This window comes from Carassius gibelio, chromosome A10 (assembly GCF_023724105.1).
Source record: "Carassius gibelio isolate Cgi1373 ecotype wild population from Czech Republic chromosome A10, carGib1.2-hapl.c, whole genome shotgun sequence".
NCBI lineage: Eukaryota > Metazoa > Chordata > Actinopteri > Cypriniformes > Cyprinidae > Carassius > Carassius gibelio.
This window is the reverse complement of record NC_068380.1, coordinates 12,088,497-12,114,407: the sequence shown is the minus strand read 5'-3', so window position 1 is coordinate 12,114,407 and position 25,911 is coordinate 12,088,497. Positions and strand designations below refer to the sequence as shown.

Below are 25,911 nucleotides of genomic sequence, written 5' to 3'. Positions count from 1 at the left end.
ACACACATTGTAATTTTGCACATTAAGTACTTTCTAGCGTAGTGTCTGTAGAGAAGCCTCTTACAACACAGTGTTTTATGGCTTTAATGGGGTTGTAATACAGAGTTTATGGGGCGTTAAAATGTTGCATCTGGACTCATTAGCGTTTGTCTTGTTAAAATGTATAGAAAACTTACTCCACACTTGCTCAACTCAAAACAAGCCTAATTAATTAGACACTTATACACAAAGCACATAGTTTTTTAAATGCTCAATACTTTCTCCAGTCCCATTTTAAAATTATAAGCCATTTAAGGGTTTTTTCTCTTTATCATGTAAAGACTGGAGCTTTGTGGCATTTTCAAAAAATAACTCTGTTCATTTGTGTAGCCCCAACACAGCAACATTGGCTCAACCAACAGCATGAGTTTGGGACAGAGCTACCTTTTTTTTTTTTTCTTTTTTTTTGATCAATGTATGATGGCTAAAATGTTTTGACACTAATATAATGCAACCTTTGGCTTCTGAAAAAAATCCCATTAATTTCATTTTAGTCTCCCCAAACTCTCAAACTACATAAATATTTGTATGCATGTGTATTTTGCAAAGAAACATATCGTTAATTGTTTCTATGAACATGTTAAAAAAATACCTTTATAATTCTTCCTTATTTTAATGATTATCTCATTCATACTGATTACTGTTATTGTAGTTCTTAATCTTACTAAAGTCATTAAAGGGTTAGTTCACCCCAAAACTTTATTCATCCATGTTTTACTCACACCTCGAAGCATCCTAGGTGTATGTGACTTCATCATTTTATACAAATCCAATCAGAGTTATATTAAAAATTGTCCTTACTCTTTCAAGCCTTCCAATGGGGTAAGCGGGTGTTTGTTGTCAACAGTTCAGAAGTGGTGAAATAAAGTGCGCCCATCTGTAATAAAACGTCCCTCACATGGCTCTGGGGGGTGAATAAAGGCCCCCTGTAGCGAATCCATGCATTTTTGTAAGATAAATATCCAGATTTCAAATATAATAAACAATTTTAGGGACATGGAAGATGTGAAGGCGGAAGCCGTGGTTAGTGACGAGTGCGGAGAGAGAACAAAACAAAACAAAGCGCCGTTCCCGAATTAGAAGCACAAAAAAAGGATTTATAAAGAAAAATGCTGGAGGATTTCGAAATAAGCCAAGAAGAGACTGGTTTTCCTTTGCTAAAGTAAGGAAACTTACACAGTCAGCAGAAGGGAGAAAAAAAGTATTTATTATGTTTGAAATCTGGATATTTATCGTACAGAAACGCATGGATTCGCTACAGGTGTCCTTTATTCACCTGTCTGAGCCGCGTGAGGGACATTTTTTTGTTACAGATGCGCGCACTTTATTTGAATTGAAAGGCTTGGAAGAGCAAAGACAATTTTTTATATAACTTTGATTGGATTCATCAGAAAAAAGAAAGCGACATTACACATAGCTATGCTTTGAGGGTGAGTAAAACATGGACAAATTTTCTTTTTTGGATGAACTAACCCTTTAAGTAAACAGTCATGTACTTTTTCATTTTTATCCGATTTTCAAACATTTTTGCTTCAAATTCAAAAGCATTTAATGTTGTGATTCACCTTGTAGCTGGTTGGTATTTAACACACTTCAGCTTTAAAGTTGTCATATTAGCCACATTGTTAGCTTGTGCCACAGAATAAGACCACCTCCCCTTCACTGAAACCACACATCTCTCCAAAGACATGTCAGCAGACCAGACATCAGCAAATCCAAATGTGTGAAATGACTGACAGTGTGCCTGGTGCTAAATTTTTTGTCAGGCCCTTCTGTTGTTTACAGTCTAGGGCTGTCAAAGAGATAAGTGTGATTCCTCATGAAACCTTTTTCAGTGATATCTGTCAGGTAGTAGTTTAAGTAATCAAAAAAATCTAATCTAAGGATCTAAATCTAAGAGCAGCTTTAAGTCCTTTGGCGCTCTGTGAATAAGGTGCAAACTGCATAGCAAGGACTGATGGTTCCTAGTTAAAACACATATGGAAGAGTCAAACCAGGACATACATTCACCCTCTGTACTGCTGAGCCATGCTGGCCCACCCCTTTCTCTAATGCACAGTGGCACTATTCATTTTTATACAAAAATCTGCCATAAAGCCTTTTTTCCATTTCTATAGCCAGTAACACTCCGACTGCTGAGACTTTATACAAGTGGAACTGAAAGCATATCTAAAAATGTTACTAAAAAGCCTATTCAGAACAAACTTTCATTCCCCTCAACAGACATTTTGTATGATCACAGGGACTTTTTAGAGTTCTCACAGTGGAAGGACACACCTCCAAACTCAGACATGAAGGAGGACTGTTATGACCTCTCAGTTCAACGGCGGTGAGAGCATCCTGCATGGATCTGGGATTTAAAAAAAGATCAAAACACAGAGGTACCAGTATCAATTTTCAGGCACCTCTGCCCTGAAAAAAATATTTTTCATCTACAAATACATTTTATGTAACCTACGGGTCAAAAATCTGAAAAAGTTAAAGTCTGAAAGAGTTCAAAAAGACTGTCTGATAAATATTCCACAACGTGTCAAGCATCATTCACACCCACATACACACACACACACACATCCACAGTGTGATTCACATCATAACAGGAGATTAGGGGTGTGCGAAATGACAATTTTTGAAAGTCGATGATAAAAATGTCTCCATGATCTGCTTTCGAAGAAATATCTTAGTATTGTGCTACAGCACACATTCTATCAGCTGCAGTTCTGGCGCCTCTGTCATATACTGTACAATGCCACATGCATTCACAGCAGTGTTAACTCAGCGGTAGAGTTACTCTCTCATTATTTGCATTTGCTTTTAAATGTTTCATTCAAGTACTGGTCTGACCTTTGCTTTTTTCTGAGCGCTGCATACAAACAGCGCTTGGTTATTGAACTAAGTTATCTTTTGCACTAATTATGTAAAACACACAAGGTTTACATGTTCTCATGTTGGTTATGTCTAAAATGAAAGTAAACAGTTGAGAAAAAAATGTATACGTTCCTGTATATCAGATGCTTGCAGGTCTTAAAGGGACAGTAGGCCTATTAAACAAGAAGCCTACTATCATTACTGTCAAGGGATAGATCACCCTAAAATTTCATTTCTGTCATTATTTACTCACTGTCACATGATCCCAAACCTTTTCATTTCTTTCTTGTGCTGAACACAAAAGAATATATTTTGAAGAATGAGGGTACCCAAACAGTGCTGGTCCACACTGAATTTGATAGTAGCAAAAAATACAATGGAAGTCTCTGTGGACCAGCAACTGTTTGGTTTTACACGTTCCTCAAAATAGCATTTATGTTCAGAAGAAGAAAGAAACTCATTCAGGTTTAAAACCACTTTTGAGTGAGTAAATGGTGGTATGAATATAAAACACTATGACAGAATTGACAAATAGCTGACATAATTTTTATTTTTCGGGTGAACTATTCCTTTAACGTTAATAAAACAACAAAACACAAAGTAAAAACACTCACTGCTCTTGACTGAAGAAATAATTAATACAGTTGCTTTAGGAATCAGTTCATATAGTGTTTTATTTATATATTTGTTCATTACATTTCTTGAGTAGAATGACTTGTCATCAGTTTGATTCATGAATCAATAAGGGTATATCTTGTTAACGATATAATGAATCACGCACTGCTGCAATTTATTTACTTACACTACAGTTCAAAAGTTTTGGGTTGGTGAAATTGTTTATGTTTTTGAAAAAATTATCTTATGATTACAAAGTCTGAATTATTAGTAATATTAAAAACAGTAATGGTAATATTATTTTGAATATGTTTAAAAATATTATTTTTTCCTGTTATGGCAAATCTGAATTTTCATCATAGTGTAAACTGCTTTTAGTGAATTGTTTCAAGGGTCAAACTTTATTTTATTGACCGAATCTCACTATTATCTATTAATTTTAATTTTTGGGTAGAGTATCCCTCGAAATGAAATAAATATAGCTGTTTTTTATTTATTTAAAAAATATATATTCATTAAACTTTTTCTAACTGAAGATATTTTACAAGTAAAATTTCTGCAATTTCTCACTTGCAAACAAAAACCAAGTTTACAATTCCTCAGTCTAATGTGTTTTGCTACATAAAGTACAATGTTCTCACCTCTTTAAACAAGTTCATGAAGCGCGGGCCATATCTCCAGGGCTTGTGTCTATGGCACTGCAGGGAACTCACTGTCATCTGCGTGGCCCGCTGAGACGCAACAGCAACCATGAACACTGCGTCATACATGAGCGCAGCCTCGGTCTGTGGAAAGAGAGAAGAATTTACACACGAAACATGCACTAAATATAATCAAACTTCATTACGCATTAATATACTGCCAGAAGGTGTTTTTGTTTACCATTTGCACAATATTGTACGTTACATAATCATATTTAGGTTTAATTCCCCTTCCATCTGATCACAGAAAGAGAGCCCCTCTCCTGCCCCATGCCACACACACCTTATGTTTCTCTGAGTGTTATTCAGTGCTGAAATGTGACCTGGATGGTAAAAACTGATTTGAATAAATCTCCTGATGCTACCTGCTTTAAGCCCTTCATGCATGTCTAATGAGGAGAGCAGAATTTACACTACCTTCTGGAGGACGGGTAGATTAGTCAACATCGGTGAGACTTAATCCCAGTTATTCTAACTGTGAAGGATGGATTTAAAGGGAAAGGTAAGGGTCTGGTTTAGTTTTGGCTCAGTGTTTGTAATCGACAACAGTAACAGATGTGACTCCAAATTGTCCTGTTCATGCAATATCTTATAGGAGGGAACATTTGTTTTTTTCTAATTTATTTAAACACCAACAAAATCAAAAACCTTGCAACGTGTACTTTGCTAGACTAATTGAGACTTGTCACATCACTTGTATACTGTTCCTCTCTTTTTGGTCTGATTGCTTCTAGTATTCTTCTCATTTGTAAGTCACTCTGGATAAAAGTGATTAATGATTAAGATAAATGATTAAATGTAAACGTAAAATGTAAATGCATGACAGCAGACCGATCCTCACAGTCATAATGCCGCTCATCAGTCCACTCTCAGGTTTGGGTGGTGCCAGCTGGCGCTCCATGGACCATTTCTGGATCACGGAAGTCACATATGGATCATCTAGATTCAGGAGGCGGAAGGCTGTCATGTTGACTCCACTATAGCGGTACGGCTCAAGGTTCAAAGCAAACATATCCTGCAAGGCAACGAGAGTGTGTCCAGATTTTGCTTAAGAGCTGTGTAAACTTTGCACAAGATATAGACTGTTAATGCCATGTTTTTCTTTGTCGTAAAGATGAAAAAACGGCCTTAAGCCCTTGTTAGCTGTCCACAAATCACAGTTGTACAAAGATTTAAGAATTGGCTCCATTTCAATTCATATGTTGTAATTTGTAAGCAAACTGTTTAAAATGTAATCTACTCCTGTGATGGCAAAGCTCAATTTTAGATAAGTTTAGTCATTAATCTTCAGTGTCACATGACCCTTTAGAAATATTTATAATATGCTGATTTGGAACTCATGAAAAATGTATTGTATTATCAATGTTGTCAATAATAATTATGATGTTTACTTTTTTTTTTTTGTGTGGAAACTGTGAACTTTTTTAAGACTCTTTCATCAACAGAAGGTCAAATAAAAAAAAAAACATTTATTTGAAATACAAATATTTTTTAACAATGTAAAATTCTTTAAAGTCAATTCTGATCAATTGAATGGGTCTTTGCTGAATAAAATTACAAATATTCTTAACCCAAAACTTGTAAACATTAGTGTATCTGCTTGCCAGTTATGCTTTTAAATTGGTCAAACTCAAAGACTTTTTTAACCTCTTATAAATTTTGTCAGGCCATAATTCCAATTTGTCTTGATGAACCTTTCTTTTTTCTATAGTTAAAAAATAGACATCGCAAATTTGCTCTGAATCTTAGTTCATTGCATTCTGCTTCCCTGAATTCAAGTTCAAACTGCAATTCTGCATTGTTTGCTACCACATTACCGCAAATTCATGAACTGAACTGGAATCTTAAAAGCACTTTGAATTCAATTATGAAATGTGTACAACCCTGTCACAAATACCCAGCCACAAGACACTCAAACTGACTTTTCCAACAACAACTTTTTCAAAGACTTTTCAAAGGATTGTTGGATACAATTTAAGTTTCACGTGTCAATGAGAATTATAGATGACTGAATGATAGAATTATAGAATCCTATGTTATTTAAAGCCTAGTGAACACTGTCAAACATAAATTAGAATAAACGTTATACAGTCTGACATTAAAGACAGTGGATGTCGCCCAGGGTTTTATGTCTCAGAATGTCAATAGGGTTGAATCATACAGTCTGATAAGCAACAATTATTAAAAACAGCAGAAAATCACTCAGCCTGTTCATCATCTAATGTTATGAAAAATACTCTTATTAATAGCAAGCAGTCAGCTTTTCAGACTCACCAAGGTTGTGAAGAAGAAATGATAGTACTCCGTCATCATACCCATAGACATCAGCTGTGGGGGAAAAAGCGACTGACTGAATGTGAAATAAGACAGTTTCAGCAGTATTCAGGAATGAAGCCAGAATGGCAAAAATTGTATTACATCTTTCTGCTTTAAAGTAGAGCTCTGAAATCCTGCTGGGTCACAGCATGCACTCTCATTTTCAATCCATTTCAATCTGTGTGACGTACTTTGCGAGTTCAATGAAAGTTCAGAGCGAAAATCTCCTGAAATGGTGCCGCACCTGTTTGAGAAGCTCGGCGGCTACTTGGTAGGAGCAGTCGAAGATGATGTAAAACTCTTTTTCTTTCTTCATCTCCTTCAGAAGGGGGCGACTGTCACCTCCTCCTGATGGCAGCTGGCGGATACGGATCTTCAGGTTGTGTTTGGACGGAGCTTTGATCAGTTCCTGCATACGCATAAGTCCTTGAAACAAGAGACCATAGAAGAGTGATCAGTGGAATAGAAACAAACTCACCAGGAGCTGCAGTAATTCTACTGATTTCCCCAGTGTTATAGCAGATGTTTACGAGGACCATCAATTTGGACTCATCGATTCCATTGATACATACCGTAACAATATTTTTTGGCTTCTCTTAAATCAAAACAGTCTTTAGCAGCAAAAATTAATGCATTAAACAGAAGCATGTGGAAATGTTATCTGAAGGTTGAAAAGACCTGGGAAAAGGGATGAAAATGACCGTGAGTCAGTCAGTGTTATTAGATAATATGATACTTTCGCTAAAGTACAACTACTATACTGCTCTAAATCTTTCTTATTATTTCAACAGATTTGAGAATAATAGTACAGGCTAGAGAAATCCAAAAATATCCTTTTAAAATGTAACATTGTGAAAGCCTAATGGTTTCCCCTAGGCAAGATCAAAAGTCTACACAACTCTGGTGTACTAAACGTCCACAAGGCAAAGTGATGCAATGACCTCCATAAACACACAATCTGTACTATAAGAAACATTTAATGACATCTGCACAGTGCACAGCAATTTCTCCATATTACACGCACCCAATCCCTTTTCTACTGGTTTATAACTGTTTAAGCTTTGATGAGGTGCTAATCATTTATATCAACATGTTGAGAGGTTTTAGATGAATGTTATTTTAGTATTATTTATTAAATTAAACTTATGCATTTAGCAGACACTTTTATCCAAAGTGACTTACAGTGCATTCAGGCTAACAATTTCCCTGGGAATCGAACCCACAACCTTGTGCTGCTAACACAATGCTCTACCACAGGAGCCACAGGAGCATGTATGATTATAGTATTTATTAATATTAGAATGAGCTTTTATTTTTATATTTACAGTATTCATTTATATTTCATTACGGTTTATTAAGTAGGCCTATGTTAAAAAACGAACAACTTAGTTATGGGCTTTTGACATTTGTATGAGTTTTTTAATTTCTATTTGACTTTCATTTATGTTTCATTTTTAGTTTTAGTAAATTTACTCTGAAAAAATGTAGAAACAATTATACATTTTTAAAGAGGCTATCTTGCATATCAGTCGATCAAGTGTAATGCTTGTGCATTCAAATGTGACAACACTGAATGAATATCGATTGTTTAAGACAAAAATTACCTCCTCATGAGCTCATCAATTACTGTACGACATTAGTAATCACACAAGCTGAGTTTCAGGGGTCTCTGGGCTCTTAGAATGAGACCGGGCCCTAAATTACATATCGGGATCCAGTTCATAGATTCACAAAGCTGTAGCAAAAGCTTTCATTGCTCCTGTTCCCTTGTATTTATTATTCTATATTATTCCCTTCATATTCTAAAAATTTTAATTGTATTATAAACCATGCTTTTACAGAATTAAATATTTTGATGAAAATATCCTATGCAAGATCACAGTGAATTCAATAAAAGAAGTGGCGGAGCAGACTAATATTATGGACGCAAATTTCTTGTAATGGCAGTGCTATACACAAGCTCAATGTTGAAGACAAGGATAAAGAAATATGTTGGTCATAATAAAGCCCAATAATACATCCAAAACACAGATTTGAGCAGAGGTATGTAACCCCTTTTAGTTACAGGCTACAGTTATTTACCTTGATTTAGTCTTGGCCATATAATGATGCACTTCCAAGCAATGATAAGACCATAAATCATGCTATCAAAGAATGAGATTAATAGACATAAACACACAGAAAGTAGTGTGTAATTTGTGTTTTCAAACAGATGGCTTACAGGAGCTCCAGAAAATCACACTACAGCAGAGACGGTGTGAATACTAGGGTAAATTTGTGCTGGCATCTGTTCCCTGAGCTCCCCTAATGATTTCGATCCAAGTCACTGGCAATGAATCAGACACACTAATCATTTTTGAAACTGGTCAGTCTGACACAAATTTTATCTGTTGCAAGCAATTTGAAACTGGCGGCAGTGTCGGCATGCTCATTGTAGGCTGCAGAAAAAGTATTCGCAGGGCAATTTGCCATTTGTTTTGCTTTGTGCTTATTTGTTTTTATGTGTTATTAAATTCTAGATGTGTTTGTCTGCATTTGATTTGCTCTCCAAATTAGTTTGCTGCCATCAGGGGATCACTTGAAGTCTGTTAGTGAACTACAGCATAATGCAGAATTTGCATATTATATGATTATTTTGATACATTGTGTTTTTGCTGTTTTTTTTTTCTTTTTAATTGACAGGAGAGGGGGAGTTTGATCAGGATGTGACACAGGCCAGATTTTCCTACACTACTGCAGCATAAATACATTTAAAGACATCATAAAACAGATTTGCAACATTTAGCAGATTGTCTAGTTGGACATAATGCAACGACTAACTTGATTTTGTGGATCATACACAATGATGATTTTCCCTGTCTGTGTGTCCCAACCCCTGACAACATGAAAAAAAAGAAGTCATCTAAGAGGTAGAGAAAGTTACTACAATTTGATGACAGATTTGATTAGTTTTTTTTTTCTTTAGAATAATGCACACTGATAAATTATGAACAATACTGAAATACTTACTTAAAATGCAGGCAGAGTCACATTTAATCTCACGTTAAGGTGACTTATATATACAGCTATTGTTTGATTCTGTATGATAAAGTGTGAGTAATGAACACATCTTGTCATATCTTTGAAAGAAATAATAATAATCATAAATCTGAATAACTGACACAACCACAGCAGTTCTTGAATATGAGCCAAGGCCATATTTAACCAGTAAACACAATGTTGGAAGAGATGTTCAATATTCAGTCAATATTTCATTGTTTTCAAAACCACTTTGAAAAGGTCACAAAGTCAGAATATATAAAAAATGAAATATGGTATTGGAATGATGCTGTCAAAAGGAAATAAACTGATAAGGTCAAGGGAGAGTTAAACCAAACCGACTTAGAAAAACAAATGAACAGTTCCTACCTGAAATCCCATTAAACTCACCAATTTCACATTTAAACCGTTTCACCACTGTGCATTTCAAAGCAAGGATTTAATGGCAAGACATTGAATGTAAATGCTGTGAGTGACAGTGCCCTGCTATTTAAAGTAAAACCAACATTTACACATTAAAGGCTAGCTGTGTGTGATGTCTCGACTTTACATTTGCTGTTTCCAAACCAGTCACAGAACTGTCCTATATCAAACATTACCAGAACAAAAAAATCCTCTTGGCTGATGAGTAAAATATGCAAGTTGACAGCTTAAATGTATAAAATTCATGAGGAGATCCCTGTGGAAAAGACAAGCTTTCCAAATGCTGGTTTAATGTAAAACTTTACTGTTTACCAACAAAACTTAAACAGCATGGCCTTGAGTGGATATCAGCACACCATTATCCCAGGCTTGAAAAAAGCACCCAAAATAAATAATGCGATAAGCAATGTTGGGGTTACTGATAAATTCAGTGAATTCCCACTTGTTTAAAATATAATTGAATGTAAATGTATGTGGACATCAGATATTCTTGCCAGCACAAAAGAGAATTTCAGTATAAATTTTGTGGCCTAGCAGTGTCCCATTTTAAAGCTCAAAGGTATGAAGATCCCACTTCAAAAAGCCTCTCAACAAAACCTCAAAAAAAGCACACTTCAAAAATCCCTTTGTAAAAACTGTCACCCCTTTCCAATCCATAACAGTCACTCACCTGTGCTGTCCTCGTAAACCACAGTAACACACTTCCATTTGTAGAAAAGGACAATGTCCAGGATAGCCCTGCTTATGGAGGTGTACTCAGGGTAGAGGTTTATGTAAAAATTGTCTTTATTGTCAACGGATGGGTGTTTCCAGCGCGTCTGGATGTGCGGCACCTCTAGGGCATTGCAAATGGATTGGACGGCACTGACCGAGGAGCTGTGAGAGGGGCCGAAGACCGCCGCAACCCCCAGGGCCAGCTGGTCACATACTGAGAGAAGAAAAATGGAGAGAAAGTAGATAGAAGAAAAATATGTGGTGGTATGAGAAAAATAAGAAAAGAGTTGTGTAGATAATAAAAGCAATAGTCTAGCCTTGTTAGCTCTGCTAAGTTTTCATTAAATTAGCTTACAATTGTATTTCCATTAAAATTGTTGGTCTAGAAGTTCTAATTTAAAGCATAAGAGGCACAAATAATGTTTTTTGTTGTGAGAACTACTAAATGTGTTAAATAGAATACTGAACATAATATTAACAAAGTAGCTCATTTTTACACATCTGCCCATGATTTACACATGATTTTGAACTGTCCAAGTATTTCAAGTATGTCAAATGTATTTAAACATTTAAAATAACTATACTGAACTGAAATCCAATACATAATATAATATATCATTGTTTAACACATAACTATAAACCAAGAACAATTTTAAACAAACGCATTAAGTATATTCACCTGTGTCACAAACTTTCTAAAATAAAATTGTAAAATAAATACAAAATGTACAGTGGCGATTAAAATTAGAATTAGAAATTTCTTCTGAAATATTGTTCATCTTTATCACTCAAAATTTGAAGGAATATTAGCTGTGGATATACCATTGTTCTATTAACATGTTTTGGCTGTAAAGAAAGAGTCATACCCCTTCGGGAGGCTTCAAAGCTGTCAAAGAGGTTTACTCTCTGGATATCATAGGTCAACGTGGTGTTTGGCATCAAGGTTCTGTTTCGGTTGATACTTGTAACTGCAAATTTAAAGGCGAGTTCATCCATGCTGACAGGTTCATTCTCCCGTGTCTCAAAGATGCCCCCTTCAAACAAAATAAAGAGACGAACAGAATTAAGCAACAAGTAAAAAGTAAAACTGTTCTTTCAAGTCTGTAAGTACAGTAAATGTCTAAATATACTTAAAGTAAACCACATTTAAAAATCAGTATGACGTTAACGAATTAATGAAACTAAAATCAATGCCCTAGTAATGCAAAACCTCATTAAAATAAAGTTCAAAGCATTGGTGCCAAGCTAATGCTATATAAAATGAATGAGATCCAAGCAAATGCTAATGCAAACTGAAAAAAAGATAGATCCAGTAGTTGTTTTTTATAACTTATTTAAAAACACATTTAACAGTAGCTAAGTGTACAATGTAACAGAAAATTAGGAGTAATGGATACATTAAAGCAGTTGAACAAGAGAGCTGAGCTAATGCTAAATACAAATCGATTCCAAGTTAATGCATTTTTGAAAAAGCATAATCCAGCATTTGTTAAAAGCACATTTTTAAAAAACAGTGTCTAGGCAATTGGTGCCCTGGAAATTGATATATTTCAGTTCCACACTAATTTAAAAGTAGTTACAAAAAATAGTGTCAAGCTGATGCTAAATACAAATAAAATGCATGTAAATGCTACTGAAAAAGTAAAATCCAGATTGTGTTAATTATGATTAAAGTAGCATCCATTACATAAATAAATGAACAAACTTTGCCAAAAAAAAAAAAAAAAACATTCAGGCACATCCCAACAAGACAGGTACGAGTTGGCTAAATCAGGTTAATGTACACATCTATTTGACATATCAGATTGTTTTCCTGTCTGGTTAGAATAATTTAAGATAAAACATGACTATTTTTACATGGTACAGAGAACCTAAGATGTAAAGAACAAATTATTTTGCTCAAGGTTATTCTTTGCTAATCACTGTACATAAATTATAAAGTTTGTCAAACAGTTGACAAAGTTCATATTCTGTTCAATAGATGTTTTTTTTTTTTTTTTGTCCAGACTCCAGACCAAAAGAACAGTTTTTCAGTATAATTTAATTATAGAAAATTAATAAAGTTATAAAAGCAGTGAGTGTTTTTATAAACACATGTATTATTAAGAACATAAAAGACATGCAAGATGCATGTAAGAAATGAAACCAGCTATTTCTGGTACGATGCTCGATAATCCGACAAGTTTTATTTTTGGCTCTGACTTTGAGGATTATTGGTGCGTGTGAAACATGGTTGGAGCCTGCAAATGGAACCAAGAGAATGGAGTTCAGCGATCTGAATTCATCACCATCATTACCCGTTCATTGGTACAGCCGAAAGGCTCTACTGGAGATAAATACAAGGATGCCTCGAAGGATGGTTACAAGTTATCTAAAAAACCTAAAGGTGGAAGCAAATATACCACAGGAGGTGGTTAGACCAAAAAGGAATAAACGTAGGAGAAGGGGTGGCATAAGGACTCATCTTTTTCTCAGATTTAACTGAGCCCCGCTACCCTGATCATCATCTACAGCAATCTGCGTTCTTTAAACTACAAAGTGGACACCTTAAAATCATACATAAGGTACTGTAATGAAAACCGCGAGGCTTCTCTATTATGTTTTATGGAAATCTGGCTACAACCTACAATGAACTTTTTGAACTTCCCAGCTTCACCTTAGTACAGGCAGACAGGAATAAAGATTCGGGAAAAAAGTAGAGGATGGGGGACATGTGTGTATATAAATGACGTGTGGTGCCATGCTCAATCAGTCAAATGTAAGATTTGTGACCACAATATAGAAATCCTTGGCATGATTTTAAGACCTTTTTACTTGCCAAGAGAATTTGGATGTGTTCTACTATTTGTTGTATATGTCCTGCCTAGCGGCAAACCATCACAAGTGGCCAGTCTGATAGCAGACTCTGTCTAGATAGCAGAATCTATCGATTGGTATAGTGTTTTATGAATGCATGCATTAACAATTCATAATTTTAAAATACTAATAAAAACAACAACATACTAAACAACACAGAGTACAGTGGCTGTTTTACTCTCAGAAATTATTCCCAGTATGATAAAAGATGCATCTAAATGCCAATACCTTACCTGTGACAATTATTTAGTGATACCATAACATTTAGAAAATCATGCAGATTTAGCCATTTAAGAAATTCAGATTAATTGGCCAACACAGTGTTTGACCTTTAACATACCATTTTTAAATGACTTCCGTTGAAGGTAGTGAAGCTTATTCCCACAACTGCACAAGGTTAATCAACATCTCTTCTCAATGATCACATGCAAATCAGACAATCTTGAAGATCAAAACGGACCATTCACACCTGAATCAGCAAATGATCAGGATCAAAACATCAGTTTGTTAGACTCAATTAAACTCAGTCGGGTGCAAAGTCAACATGACATAATTCATCTGGACTAAGTGGCCAATACTTTCGGTTGAGTACATCTCCAAAATTATGCATGAGCATCTTTTACCACACACATTATGTCATATTACTTGTAATGCTGCAACTACTTATCATGCGAATTCAATGCAGAACGGTAAGATCCCTCTGGAGGACATCCACCTGAGATTAGACTCTATTCATAGATGGCCAACAAACAGGTCTCAGCAGGAAGAAATGGGCCATTAACTCGCCAATAAACAGCCAACCTCTAACAGTGAAAGTGACAGATTGGCTCTATAAGAAATAGACTGTGAATGAAGATAAGAATAATAAAACGGAAATGTTAATGTGTGTGAGATGAAGCTCATCAGAGTGTAGATAGATACAAGCTTCTGTGAAACCGGTCTCAGTGGCCTGTTTTGGCTTTTAGAAAGCTGAATTGGAATGAGCAAGACTTAAAGCAAAGCCAAAAAGTCCTGCTGTGGATAACACTGTCTGATGTACAGATAGTTCCTCGGGGAAAGTGCGGACCAAACGCTCCATACAGGGAAAAAGGAGAGGAGATTTTGTCTGTGAAAAACTGATTGCTTTCATATAGCGTGAGATGGAAAGACTGGGACGTATTGGGAGGCTGGAGATGAGAATGAAGCCTGAAGCTTTTCTAGACGAGGCAGATGCACTAACATGAAGGAGAGTTGATAAAAATTAGTCTAGTAGTAAACAAGTCTCAGTTTCCATTTTTGAAGTATCAGATTTATGGTTTTGCTGTGTTTATTTACTCTTTTTCCACTATGACTAAAAAGTCTGATCCCCAATTGATCTGTTATTATCATGGAAACTCCAAATCCATCTAGCTTCACTTTTCTTTTAATTGGCACATTAAGAGTCAGCCACTGGAACTGAATATATTTACAGTGTCTATAAAACATCAGGCAGTATTAGAGCAGAATGAAAAGGCTGGCAGAGTGGCATATGGACACTTGTGTATGTGCTGTGATGGTTACTTGAGCATGCTTTAATGCTTTATTTCTATTCATTGGAAAATGGTCCCCTAGGGATGTCCAAAGCCTCTGCTGTTCACCTTGGGGACCGCAACTTTAATGAAGTCATTTTCTATCATGATGTTTGTGTCATTACATGCATTTTGCCCTTATGATAAACAATAAGTTAACAAGACAATTATGCGCTTTTGATCTATGTGGTTGTATGTAGAGGCAGGGCTTTGCATATTTTTATGATTTAAAAACTAATATCTGTAAATACTTTATTTCACATCAAGGACAATGTTCTTTTCAATGGGAACAAAATATAGATGCATGACTGGGTTATTATAGTTAACTAAAACCAAATCCATAAAAAAAACATGTTTGTTACATGAAATAAAATAAAATAAAAATATTAAATAACTTATTATTATTTTAACAAGGCAACATTTCTTTAGTTTAACATTGTAACGATATGCAAATCTCCATATTCATCGGGAAGAAGGAGGCGGGAACCGGCGCACAATCAAAAACTCATTTTAATATTCAAAAGTAAATACAAAACGGCGCACCAGCCCCTCATGGACGACTGGTGCGCATAAATAAAAACCAAAACATAAAATAATGTCCCAGGCCTGGTCCTCTCTCGTCCTTCACGGTCGTCACTCCAGCTTTATATCCTTCCATCTCCTACGTGGGACTCGATACTAGCGGTGGGGCTCAGGTGTAGCTCATCTCCAATCACTACACCTGGCCTCACTCCTCGTTCCCACGCCTCTCGGCCCCGCCCCACTCGCCACATACCCCCATCGCCCCTCGCAGGCCGGGGGGTACCCTCGAGACTGCGCTCTACTCCCCCCCCCCCCCCTTCCCTCCGGGGGGGACCGCTCACGGGGACCTGCAGGAACCTGGGGGTAGGACAGACGAGGCGAGAGAAAAGGAGATGGAAGGAGGAGCGACAAGGACGAGAGAGGGGAGAGAGGAAAAAAAAAAAAAAAATCCGGTTCCCAGACGCACTGCTGCTCGGCCCTCCACCAGCTGGGTGATCTCCTCCGCGGTGCCCGGCGGTGGCACTGGACGGCCCTCGGCGGACGGCGCGACACTCCTCCGCCGCCCGATGGACGGCGACGGCTCCTCCGATTTTGGGCAGCGGCAGGAGTCCCCCGTTCCCTGCCCCTCCGGATTCCGTCACGGAGGCGGCAGGCTCCGGCCCCCTGGCGAACGGCGCCGACTCCTCCGCTCCCTCACGGACGGCAGCCGCCCCTCCTTGTCGTGGGCGGTCGGCAGCGAGCTCGCCCGTCCCCGGCAACTCGCTCCAGCCCACCGCCTCGAGCGTCCCTGGCGGCACATACCTCGCCTGCTCGAGGGCACCGCGGATTCACCACAGCAGCGAGGGATCTTCAGCAGCGCGTCCCTCCCTCTCCCGGGCTTCGGCACCACTGTAACGATACAAACTTCCTAATCATCGGGAAGAAGGAGGCGGGAACCGGCGCACAATCAAAACTCATTTTAATATTCAAAAGTAAATACAAAACGGCGCACCAGCCCCTCACGGACGACTGGTGCGCATAAATAAAAAGCAAACATAAAATAATGTCCCAGGCCTGGTCCTCTCTCGTCCTTCACGGTCGTCACTCCAGCTTTATATCCTTCCATCTCCTACGTGGGACTCGATACTAGCGGTGGGGCTCAGGTGTAGCTCATCTCCAATCACTACACCTGGCCTCACTCCTCGTTCCCACGCCTCTCGGCCCCGCCCCACTCGCCACAAACATGATGTACTAAAATATTTAAAAATAAAAATACAAAAATAATAAAAACTACATAGAAATGTTTACTATATATACATTTAAAAACAAAATGACAGAAACAAAAATATACACACATACAAACACATGAACTAAAATTAACTTTAACAAAATTAACAAAAAAATCTGACTCGAATAGTATCTGTTATACTAAAACAACACTGCTTGAATGTAGGCTGCTATATAGTATGTATATTAAAAAAGTTTTAAAATATGCCCATATTACACAATAAAACAACAAATATAACAAAGCTTTCTTTGTTACGCTTCATCTACAGTATTTGACGTGCATGAACGGAAGCTCATGTTTAACAGTGACTGACAAAGACAAGCTAGTTCGATCTAACCAATCCAATCAATCGACAAACTTGTTATTGATTCATCATTATCGATTATTAGCTGCTTTATCAATATTTTATCACTACCCTAGTTCAGTCTATAGTCGGGTAGACAGTATACAGTATACAGCACATCCTCCACAACAGCTGGCCTTATAAAGAGGCTATGTGTAAAATAATATTTAGAAAATATTTTGAAATATTTACTTTCTATTACATTTTCTTTATCTATTACTATTATTACTTATTAGATATTATTATCTTTTTCTAATTATATAGCACCCTGCTGTTATGTATATATATATATATATATAATATGTGTATATATATGCTTTATCTCTAAAGTTTTCCATGGACCCCAGTTTGAAAATAACTTTTAAAGGCCTAATTTGACTGTCAACAAATGCAAATTTGTGGAAATATTTGCATCAGATTTTTTCTTTCATTAAAATTCTGCAGACATAAATAACAATGGTTCAGAGGTTAGGCAGTTTTCACATTTAAATTGAAGTAAATTAGCTGAAATGTGGGTAATTGTCACCATTCCCAGACTGTGCTTCTGGATCCATTGTCTTTTTTCTTTTTTTAGCTCACAAGGACTTTGTGTCTCTTTCTCATTCTCAATTGCACATTTTATGCATTCACATTTTCCCTGGGAACTGGATGATGAAGGAAACAGCAGGCCTTTTCATTCATACCATATTGGAGTTTTAGCTAATAGCTGTAATATATACCCTAATGAAGAATGTGTGCAATTATAGTCAAAAGAGTTCTCAGCATTTCTTTAACACTTTACCAAAATTAACATCTCAAAGGCCTTATGAGATTATGTCTGAACGCAGCCCTGAAATGATCTTGGTCTTTAAGTGTCTTCACCCCCAATTACTGAGCTCAATTAACTTTAGAAGATTAAACCCTGAGATATTAAATATAAGCTAAATGGCACTAAAATTGACACCATTTCCAAAAACACATTCTCTCTGAGCATGGGCATCAAAACCTTTGTATGTGGTTTTTATGACCACTGATACTGGTCCCACTCACTTTTACCATCTCTAATTTAGCATTTATTATTGTTCACTTTTCAGAGCGTCATCAGTCAAATCCATTCCACTTGAGGAATACCCTAATAAATTAAACTCATCCTGTGTTTCAGCTCCTGCCTTGACTTCCACGCTGTTCCACCTCAAATCCATTCCCTCCATACAGACTCCATATAAACTACATTCCATTCCGTACTTTCACAACTCGCGTCTACTGCACTCCCGCGACACAGCATGTTAAACGAAGCATTTTAGCATATCATTTTTTTTTTTTTGTTCAAAACAACTAGACTTTAGCTGCTTTGTTAGATTTTGGGAAACCTTGCCAGGAATGTGGTAACCGTTTTAGGCTATAAAAGCAAATGTTTCATTAAAATGCTCCAGAATACAGGAAATGGCATCTATTCCAGTAAAATAATTTTCTGGGGGAGGACCAGCCCACATTTATATTTTTGCTTCGGAAAAGAATTCCATTTAGTGTGAATGTGTGTAGTATGTATGTGATCCTGACATACTCTATTTGTCATGTTGTCATATACATGTGACCTAAACATCAGTTGTGTTGCTTCAATACTATTCACAACTCCTCCCTGTGGCCTCATGGGATAGTGAAGTGTCCATTGGATGCTTATTTCAGAATCTCACTGGAAATAGTAGGTCATCCTGGCTCTTTTCCCGTGAATACTGTAAATTTGGACATACTATTTTTTCACATACTCTTTTCTTTTACTACATAGCAGGGAAGTATTGTATTTGGATGTAACACAAGTCTTTTGGCACACAATAAGTATGCACAAATGCTTGGTGACTTTTTTGAGGCTTCTAATGTGCATTTGACCTTGTAATTGCATGAAGGATCGTAAACTTTTCTCTGTGGTACTGTTTTACATTTTTCCCCTGGATCATTCCAGGAGATGTTCGGTTAATGCTATTCAATGTTACATATCTGTCAGCTCTAACAATATATCATTGTCGTCAGTCGCTCTGCTCTTATCCAGAGAGAATGCTCCATTCAATGATCAGTCCCAGGATGAAACATTACAGTAAGAACAAGCTGAATGCTCAGGACAGATGTGTAAATGTTTTTATCCAGCATTCACTTTTTTGTAACAACCAATTTCTACAGTTTATGAAAGAAAATATTTCACAAATGAAGAGGGTAGAACGTGGCAGATTAATATAAAGTACTGTTGTATGATTAAAACGTGATGATGAGTTTCCCTTTGTGCCACTCATTGTAATTATTCAAATTTGAGTGAAACAAATTTAATGAATCACAATGAGTTCAAGTGTAGTTTTTGTTCACATTTCTCTGGCTCTTCTTCATCACAGTTGTGAACACCTGATGGTCTGGATGAATGGAGTTTGTTTACTAACTGCTAAATGAAACTGTTTTTTTTATCTTGTTTTGATGTTTTGATCCTTTGTGTCTTTTTATCTCTATTTCATGCTGCACTGCACTCTGACCGCTAGCTGTTTTGCTGTCAAGAACTGGATCTTGGATAAACACATACAGTGTTGTTGGAAAAATTTTATTTAGAAATTGCTAGTCAATTTCACAAATAATTATAAAGAACGTCAATTAACGCATTGAATTAAACATCACATTTTGAAGTAGAAAAACTCAAATATTATTTTCTCATAAAACAAACTCCAATAACTCAAATTACTCATATGTTTCGAAAAACATTTAAACTGCTTAAAATCTGTTCAGTGCACCTATAAATGACTTAATTTTCCATAATACTTAACTTCTGTCATATTACTTTCAACGATACTTTGCTACATGCTCATGATGAAATATACCGTATTTTCCGGACTATAAGTCACACTTTTTTTCATAGTTTGGCTGGTCCTGCGTCTTATAGTCAGGTGCGACTTATTTAACAAAATTAATTTGACATGAACTACGAGAAATGAAACTAAGAGTCATGAACCAAGAGAAAATATTACCGTTTACAGCCACTAGAGGGCGCTCTATGCTGCTCACTGCTCCTGTAGTTTACACTGAAAACATAGAGCGCCCTCTTGCGGCTGTAGACGGTAATGTTTTCTATTGGTTCTTGGTTCTAAATAAATGCGACTTATTGTCCGGTGCGACTTATATATATTTTTTTCTTCATCATGACATATTTTTGGACTGATGCGACTTATATTCAGGTACGACTTATAGTCCGAAAAATACAGTAAGTCAATTTGGATAAAAGCATCTGCTAAATGAATAAATGTAATGTACACAGTTCTTGATTAATCAAGAAGGTCATGAATCTTTCTAATGCACAAATGCCCACAACAACAAATGCAAGCATGCACACGTACAGACACATACACAGACCTGCACACAAGTGACACAAGTCATCATCTGACACAGTCTTTGTCTTTCTCTCTCTCTCTCTGTTCTTCTTTTCAATATTTCTGTCACTGTCTATGATGTATTCCACACACTCTTCATTAAGACATCACAATGATTTCTGCAAACACACAGGCCAAATGCTTCATCAAAGAAAAAACCTTCCTTCTCATTCAGATTCATGAAATCTTGTACAAACACATCCCTTCTGACAAACACAAGAAAACACAAAGGGATAAGGAGTCAGCATGCATACCAATGCTCTCGCAGAGAAAGAGCCAGAGACATTAGCTATTCTCCACTCTCTCCGCCACTGTGATCGAACCCTTTGATTTTCTCATGGGGCTCATACTAAACGCTCAAATTCATTTATTGTTATTCCAAGCTCAATATATAAGAGGCATAAAATTAAGCATGTTCTGATGTAAATGTTTACAACCTACATTAGTCATTCAAAAAGATGTGACTTCTTTTCAAACCAGGTTCCTAATACACCATGTCTGTACAGACTTTTAGGGAGATTCTGCTGACGGTCAAAGAGCAGTGCCATTTCACAGTGCTGAACATACATCTGAGGCCAAATGGATCCAAATCTAAAAGGATTAATTTCCCCTCATAGCCTGTGAAATACTTCCACCGGCACTGCACATTCCCTCAGTCAACACTGTGATACTTTCAGAGCCCGAAGATGATTTTAAACCACTCACAGGAATGAGCTGATGCAGCTCTATATTACGTACAACAAAATTTTCTCAAAGATTTTAAAAGCAGTCATTTGTGCAGAGTTGGACAAAAATTATAAGCTTTATAGAGATCTCAATACAGAATGTTGGACCAAAGCCAGACATTAACAAAATTGCTGCCATACGGTCAAAACAATCTGGTCTAGTAACCAGTGGGATGATAAATGGCATCAGCAAACATCCTATATAGGACACATTTATGATTTAATTTTCGGGGTAGACGAGTAAACAAATTATTTTGGTTTTCGCTTCATGCTAATAGGACCTCGTAGATGGCTGTATCAAACCACTTACTTGCTGGCAGGCATTTTGGACTCACTGGCCCACTCCAATATTGTATTGTATTGTATCAGTATTGCCAGACGCAGCATTGTGCAAATCTTCCATTGTGGAAATGTGATTATTTAATTAAAGCCATGATAAAGCCATCATTTATTCAGCGATTGAAAGTATCTGATAATATCGGGGTCAGCTAGATAAAGCATAGAGTATTCTGCTGATCATGTGATCTCAAATTGGAGGGCGCTCCATATAAATTAAATAACCTTTTATTATGTCATTGATATGAAAATTTGTTTTATAAAGTAATATTTGTAAAAATGTCATTTTAATTTCTTGATGTATAAAACTTTTAATAATGAAAAAAATTTTAGTCAGTTACCAAAAGTGTTTCATAAAATATGGGCTACATAAAGCATGCTGTATTCAGCAGCTGGTCATGTGATCTCAATATGGTGGCTCCCTTGGGACAGACCCACCCCATGTAAATTAAAAAAGCTTTAATTATGTCATGTTATTACGTTTTTTAGCTTAATTCACTTGAAGCAATTTTTTTTTAAGAAATACTATTTATTTACTATTTATAGCTTTCTGTTACAAAACATTAACATAGCTGTCCTAACATGTTTTTATGAGTGTAAAACCAAAAATGCATTAGGACCGTTGCGTTAGATTGTTAATGTTAATATCTCTAAAATGGTCTGTACAATTACTTTAGTCACTGAAAAGTAGTGAGAAGTTTTAAAAAGCAAACCGCGCAAACCTCGCAAATTTAGTTTCCGTCTGTATCATTCAACATCTATTTTTAGTTCATTCTTTGCCCACAATCTGTAAAAAAAAAAAGCACTAGCTGTACCCTGTCGAGCAATTTTGACATGAACATTTGTGAAAAGCTAATGAATGTCAGTGTATCCATTACGGTTCACTGTTGTGCAAACTAAGCCCACCATCACTGCATGTCTCCAGCAATCTGCACTTTTTTAGATGCCAATCATAAATTTCAGATGACAGATGGCAGCTGGGTGCAACTACATTTTCAGGAATACACAGGGAAAGTCTCCTGTATCACCAGCCTGATATACAACCAAATACCAAAATCCATGTTCATGTGCAAGAGTGTGGGTTTATCTACTAAAACGATTCATTGCTCCAATGCACGTCCATCTTAAAGACAGATCACTCACTGTGTGTTCAGGACAACAGAACATCTGTAAACCAGCAATATCTGATAAACTTTGACAAATGTCTCAGATAAAAAGGGTCCACATATAGTGTGGTCAAAACCAGTCCCATTAGGGACATAACTGATTAAATACCCATGGAATCAATAGGGCAGTCAGGAGGTTACATCTGGGGTTAAGTAGCACACTCTTTCATTCTGCTCTATACACAACTTTCAGGAAAAATGGCCCACATTAAGAGTAGATCTATACATAAAACTTTAATGTAGATTTCATCCTCTAGTTTATTTATGGATGGATGATGCATGTCCATATAAACTATTTACACCATTAGTATTTCCAACTCCAATTCACAATCCATCCCACAGAAGCAATATGCCAAGCTTTCTGTTTCAACTGAAGTCCTATCACTTGGAGAGGAACATCAAATCAGTCTTGGGTAGGAAAGAGGATTAATGTAGGTTGTTAAAACTGCTTTGGGGATTTACCGGGATGGCAAAGTCAGACAGCAGCAATCATCAGACTCTACTGTCCTTTATGTGAATACAGGATGCTTTATCTCAATAACACACAGAGGAGAGCCAGTAAACAAAGCTCTCAAATCTCATTTTGGTGATGATAATACTGATGGTTTAATATTAAATGAGAAATGCATTTATTGTTTGTTTATTTTCAAGATGACCTGCCAACAATACTTCATATGTAAAGAAAGGTTAAACCATCACAGATCCAATTTTGAGAACGATTTAGCCTTAAGTTTGACTTCTGTAACAAAATAGATTATTATAGTAGCTATATCAATGACAATGCTGATAATTTCTTTGAATATACAGGCTATGTTCTACATGGATTTCCAGATACGACAAATAAACTGAATGCATTTAGAGGTCATAAAACCATCAGATAGATGGTCTATATGAAACAAACAATAACACTTCCTCAAGTAGATTAAAAAACGGTTACGAGAAATAACAGGCCCTTGATGCTGAACACTTAAAGTTTATGAATTAACAATAACTTCAGGTGACACTGAACGATTCATGGAAGACAATGACTTACCAATGCGTATGACCTGCTGCTCACTAAGGTACAACTTTGACATCAAGTAAAAAAGGAAGAAAAACAACAGTCTTTTGCCCTTCTCCATGGCTGTGTAATCAAAAGAGGTAAAAAATAAAAAAACTTCATGTCATAAAACTGGATTTAAAGAACCATAGCGCGCGCTCATCAACTTCCATTCACCTCCCATCGCGCGTAATGGAAACAGCTCCTCGAAAAAGCCAGTTATTGCCTCCAAAACAGCACGTTGTGATCCTTTCCCCGAAAATCCACGATGTAACTGAATCTTCAATATATTTCAGGTAAGATTTTGCGCTGATATCCTTTGTTCATCCCTGCAAATACTTGTAGCACACAGCACGCGCACCGCGAGGATCGTCAAGAGCGCGTGCCACTGACCGACTCATGATCCAGACTGCAGGATTAAAGCAAAATCTTCTAAACGTTTGGTTTTCTTCAGGACCTTATCTTCATTTTAAGTTCACTCAGATTGAAGATAAGTTTGCAGGGTCTTAATTTTTTTTTTATTATTATTATTAGGCTATTCTTTTCAAACTAGCCACATATTCAGTCAAATGTCATAATCCGTTTTAGGCGATTTATAAATGCTGTCAAAGGAAGTTAGATAATTACTCGTTATTACTGCATGTTTAAAATATATGTGTGCACAGGAGAGTCCACAGAAAGAGTGACGGTGGATTTTTCGCACGAAATGATCCGATTCCTGATTGACTCGAAATGTTAAACTGATTCACAAAGCGTTGCAAATGATAACTTTGTCCAGCAGTAATATTGTGAAAGAAGGAATACATTATTATAAATGTTATTAAAATATAGTGAAAAGCAGAAATATATAAAAAAAATAAAAGTAATTATTGAAACACGCACTTATTCTGTAAGTTTTGACTTAATTTGTCCCTGTTCATTGTAACGAACCGATTCGTTCGATGTACGAACACCACAGTGAATTAAAAAGCTTGCTTTTTGCCAAATGGTGGAACACAACGCCAGCTGTCGGACAAATCTTGTAACAGAAGAGGATGAAGCAGTAGATAAACAACAAAAACTAAATAAATGTTTTTTATTTGACTAAATTAAAGATTAATGTAATGCAAAGTCATCAGTTATAGCACATATTGAATTATACTGTCAGTTTTTATTTTACACATTTATAAGTGAATTAAAAAAGGCAGTCCATACTGGTACCAACGCAACCATTTTTTTTTTACAATTCACTGATGCCTGAATTTGCATGAGAGTCTAGGCTGGCTGAGCTAAACAGTGTGTCCAAACTGATGTCACTGTGGCTGGAGGTTTCAGCGATGCTTGTTTCTTCTTCTGCCCTGCCAAGTGGCCCAGAACACCACTGCAACATCCCGGCTGTGCATAGCAAACACGAGGCCAGCCAGCCTACAAACAGAGCCTCCCCCATGTGGAACCGAAAGGAGCTCAGCCCATGATCGGCATGGAAGATGCTGAGTGCCGTCCAGGACACAGGGATAAGAGTAGTGAGTGAAGCGAGCAGGTGCAAGCAGGTAGCTCCTATCAGGCAGCACCTGGCACCGCTGGGATGGGTGCACTGAATGCTCATGAGTGAACTGATCAATGCAGCCACAGCCAGAACCAAAGAGAGAGTTACAAAGTAACGAGCTGACCACAGGGCTGGATCTAAATAGGCTTTGCATGTTAATGAACTGATATCATGGGTAAAAGAACATTTAGTCCAAAGCCCTTCATATTCTGCCCATGTTTCAGAGCGTACAGTGAGTTTCCACCTTGGTAACCCTGTGATCACGGCTACGCAGAGAAAGCCAAAAAAAGCACAAATCAATGCTACTATATCAACACGCAGGATTCTTCTTCTCCTCAGACTGATGAATGTTTCATCTGTTGGATTCAGCAACTCATCCATGATTTCTTCTAAAAGCTCTTTTCCAACCCTCTGTTGATGGTCTCTGCAAATGCGAAGCTAAAATTGATGATCATGGCTGGTAGGAGAGAAGTAAAGTAGAATTTCAGCTTCA

General features: G+C 36.8%; 1 protein-coding gene across 6 annotated transcripts in view; it reads right to left on the bottom strand.

Moving 5' to 3' along the window:
* Window positions 1-24,556, bottom strand: part of LOC128021189 (glutamate receptor ionotropic, kainate 1-like) — a 65,287-nt gene extending 40,731 nt beyond the window's left edge. For 4 of the 6 annotated variants that reach the window (XM_052608210.1, XM_052608214.1, XM_052608211.1 and 1 more), the window contains exons 1-7: window positions 23,888-24,556; window positions 11,579-11,746; window positions 10,669-10,926; window positions 6,781-6,962; window positions 6,495-6,548; window positions 5,062-5,235; window positions 4,161-4,304 (exon numbers count right to left, since the gene is read on the bottom strand). In XM_052608210.1, the coding sequence (XP_052464170.1) occupies window positions 4,161-4,304; window positions 5,062-5,235; window positions 6,495-6,548; window positions 6,781-6,962; window positions 10,669-10,926; window positions 11,579-11,746; window positions 23,888-23,975 (1,068 nt within the window). In that variant the 5' untranslated portion in view covers window positions 23,976-24,556. The remainder of the gene's footprint in view (window positions 1-4,160; window positions 4,305-5,061; window positions 5,236-6,494; window positions 6,549-6,780; window positions 6,963-10,668; window positions 10,927-11,578; window positions 11,747-23,887) is intronic. The other 2 variants (XM_052608215.1, XM_052608213.1) reach the window with 2 other exon arrangements.
* Window positions 24,557-25,911: the final 1,355 nt, after the last annotated feature.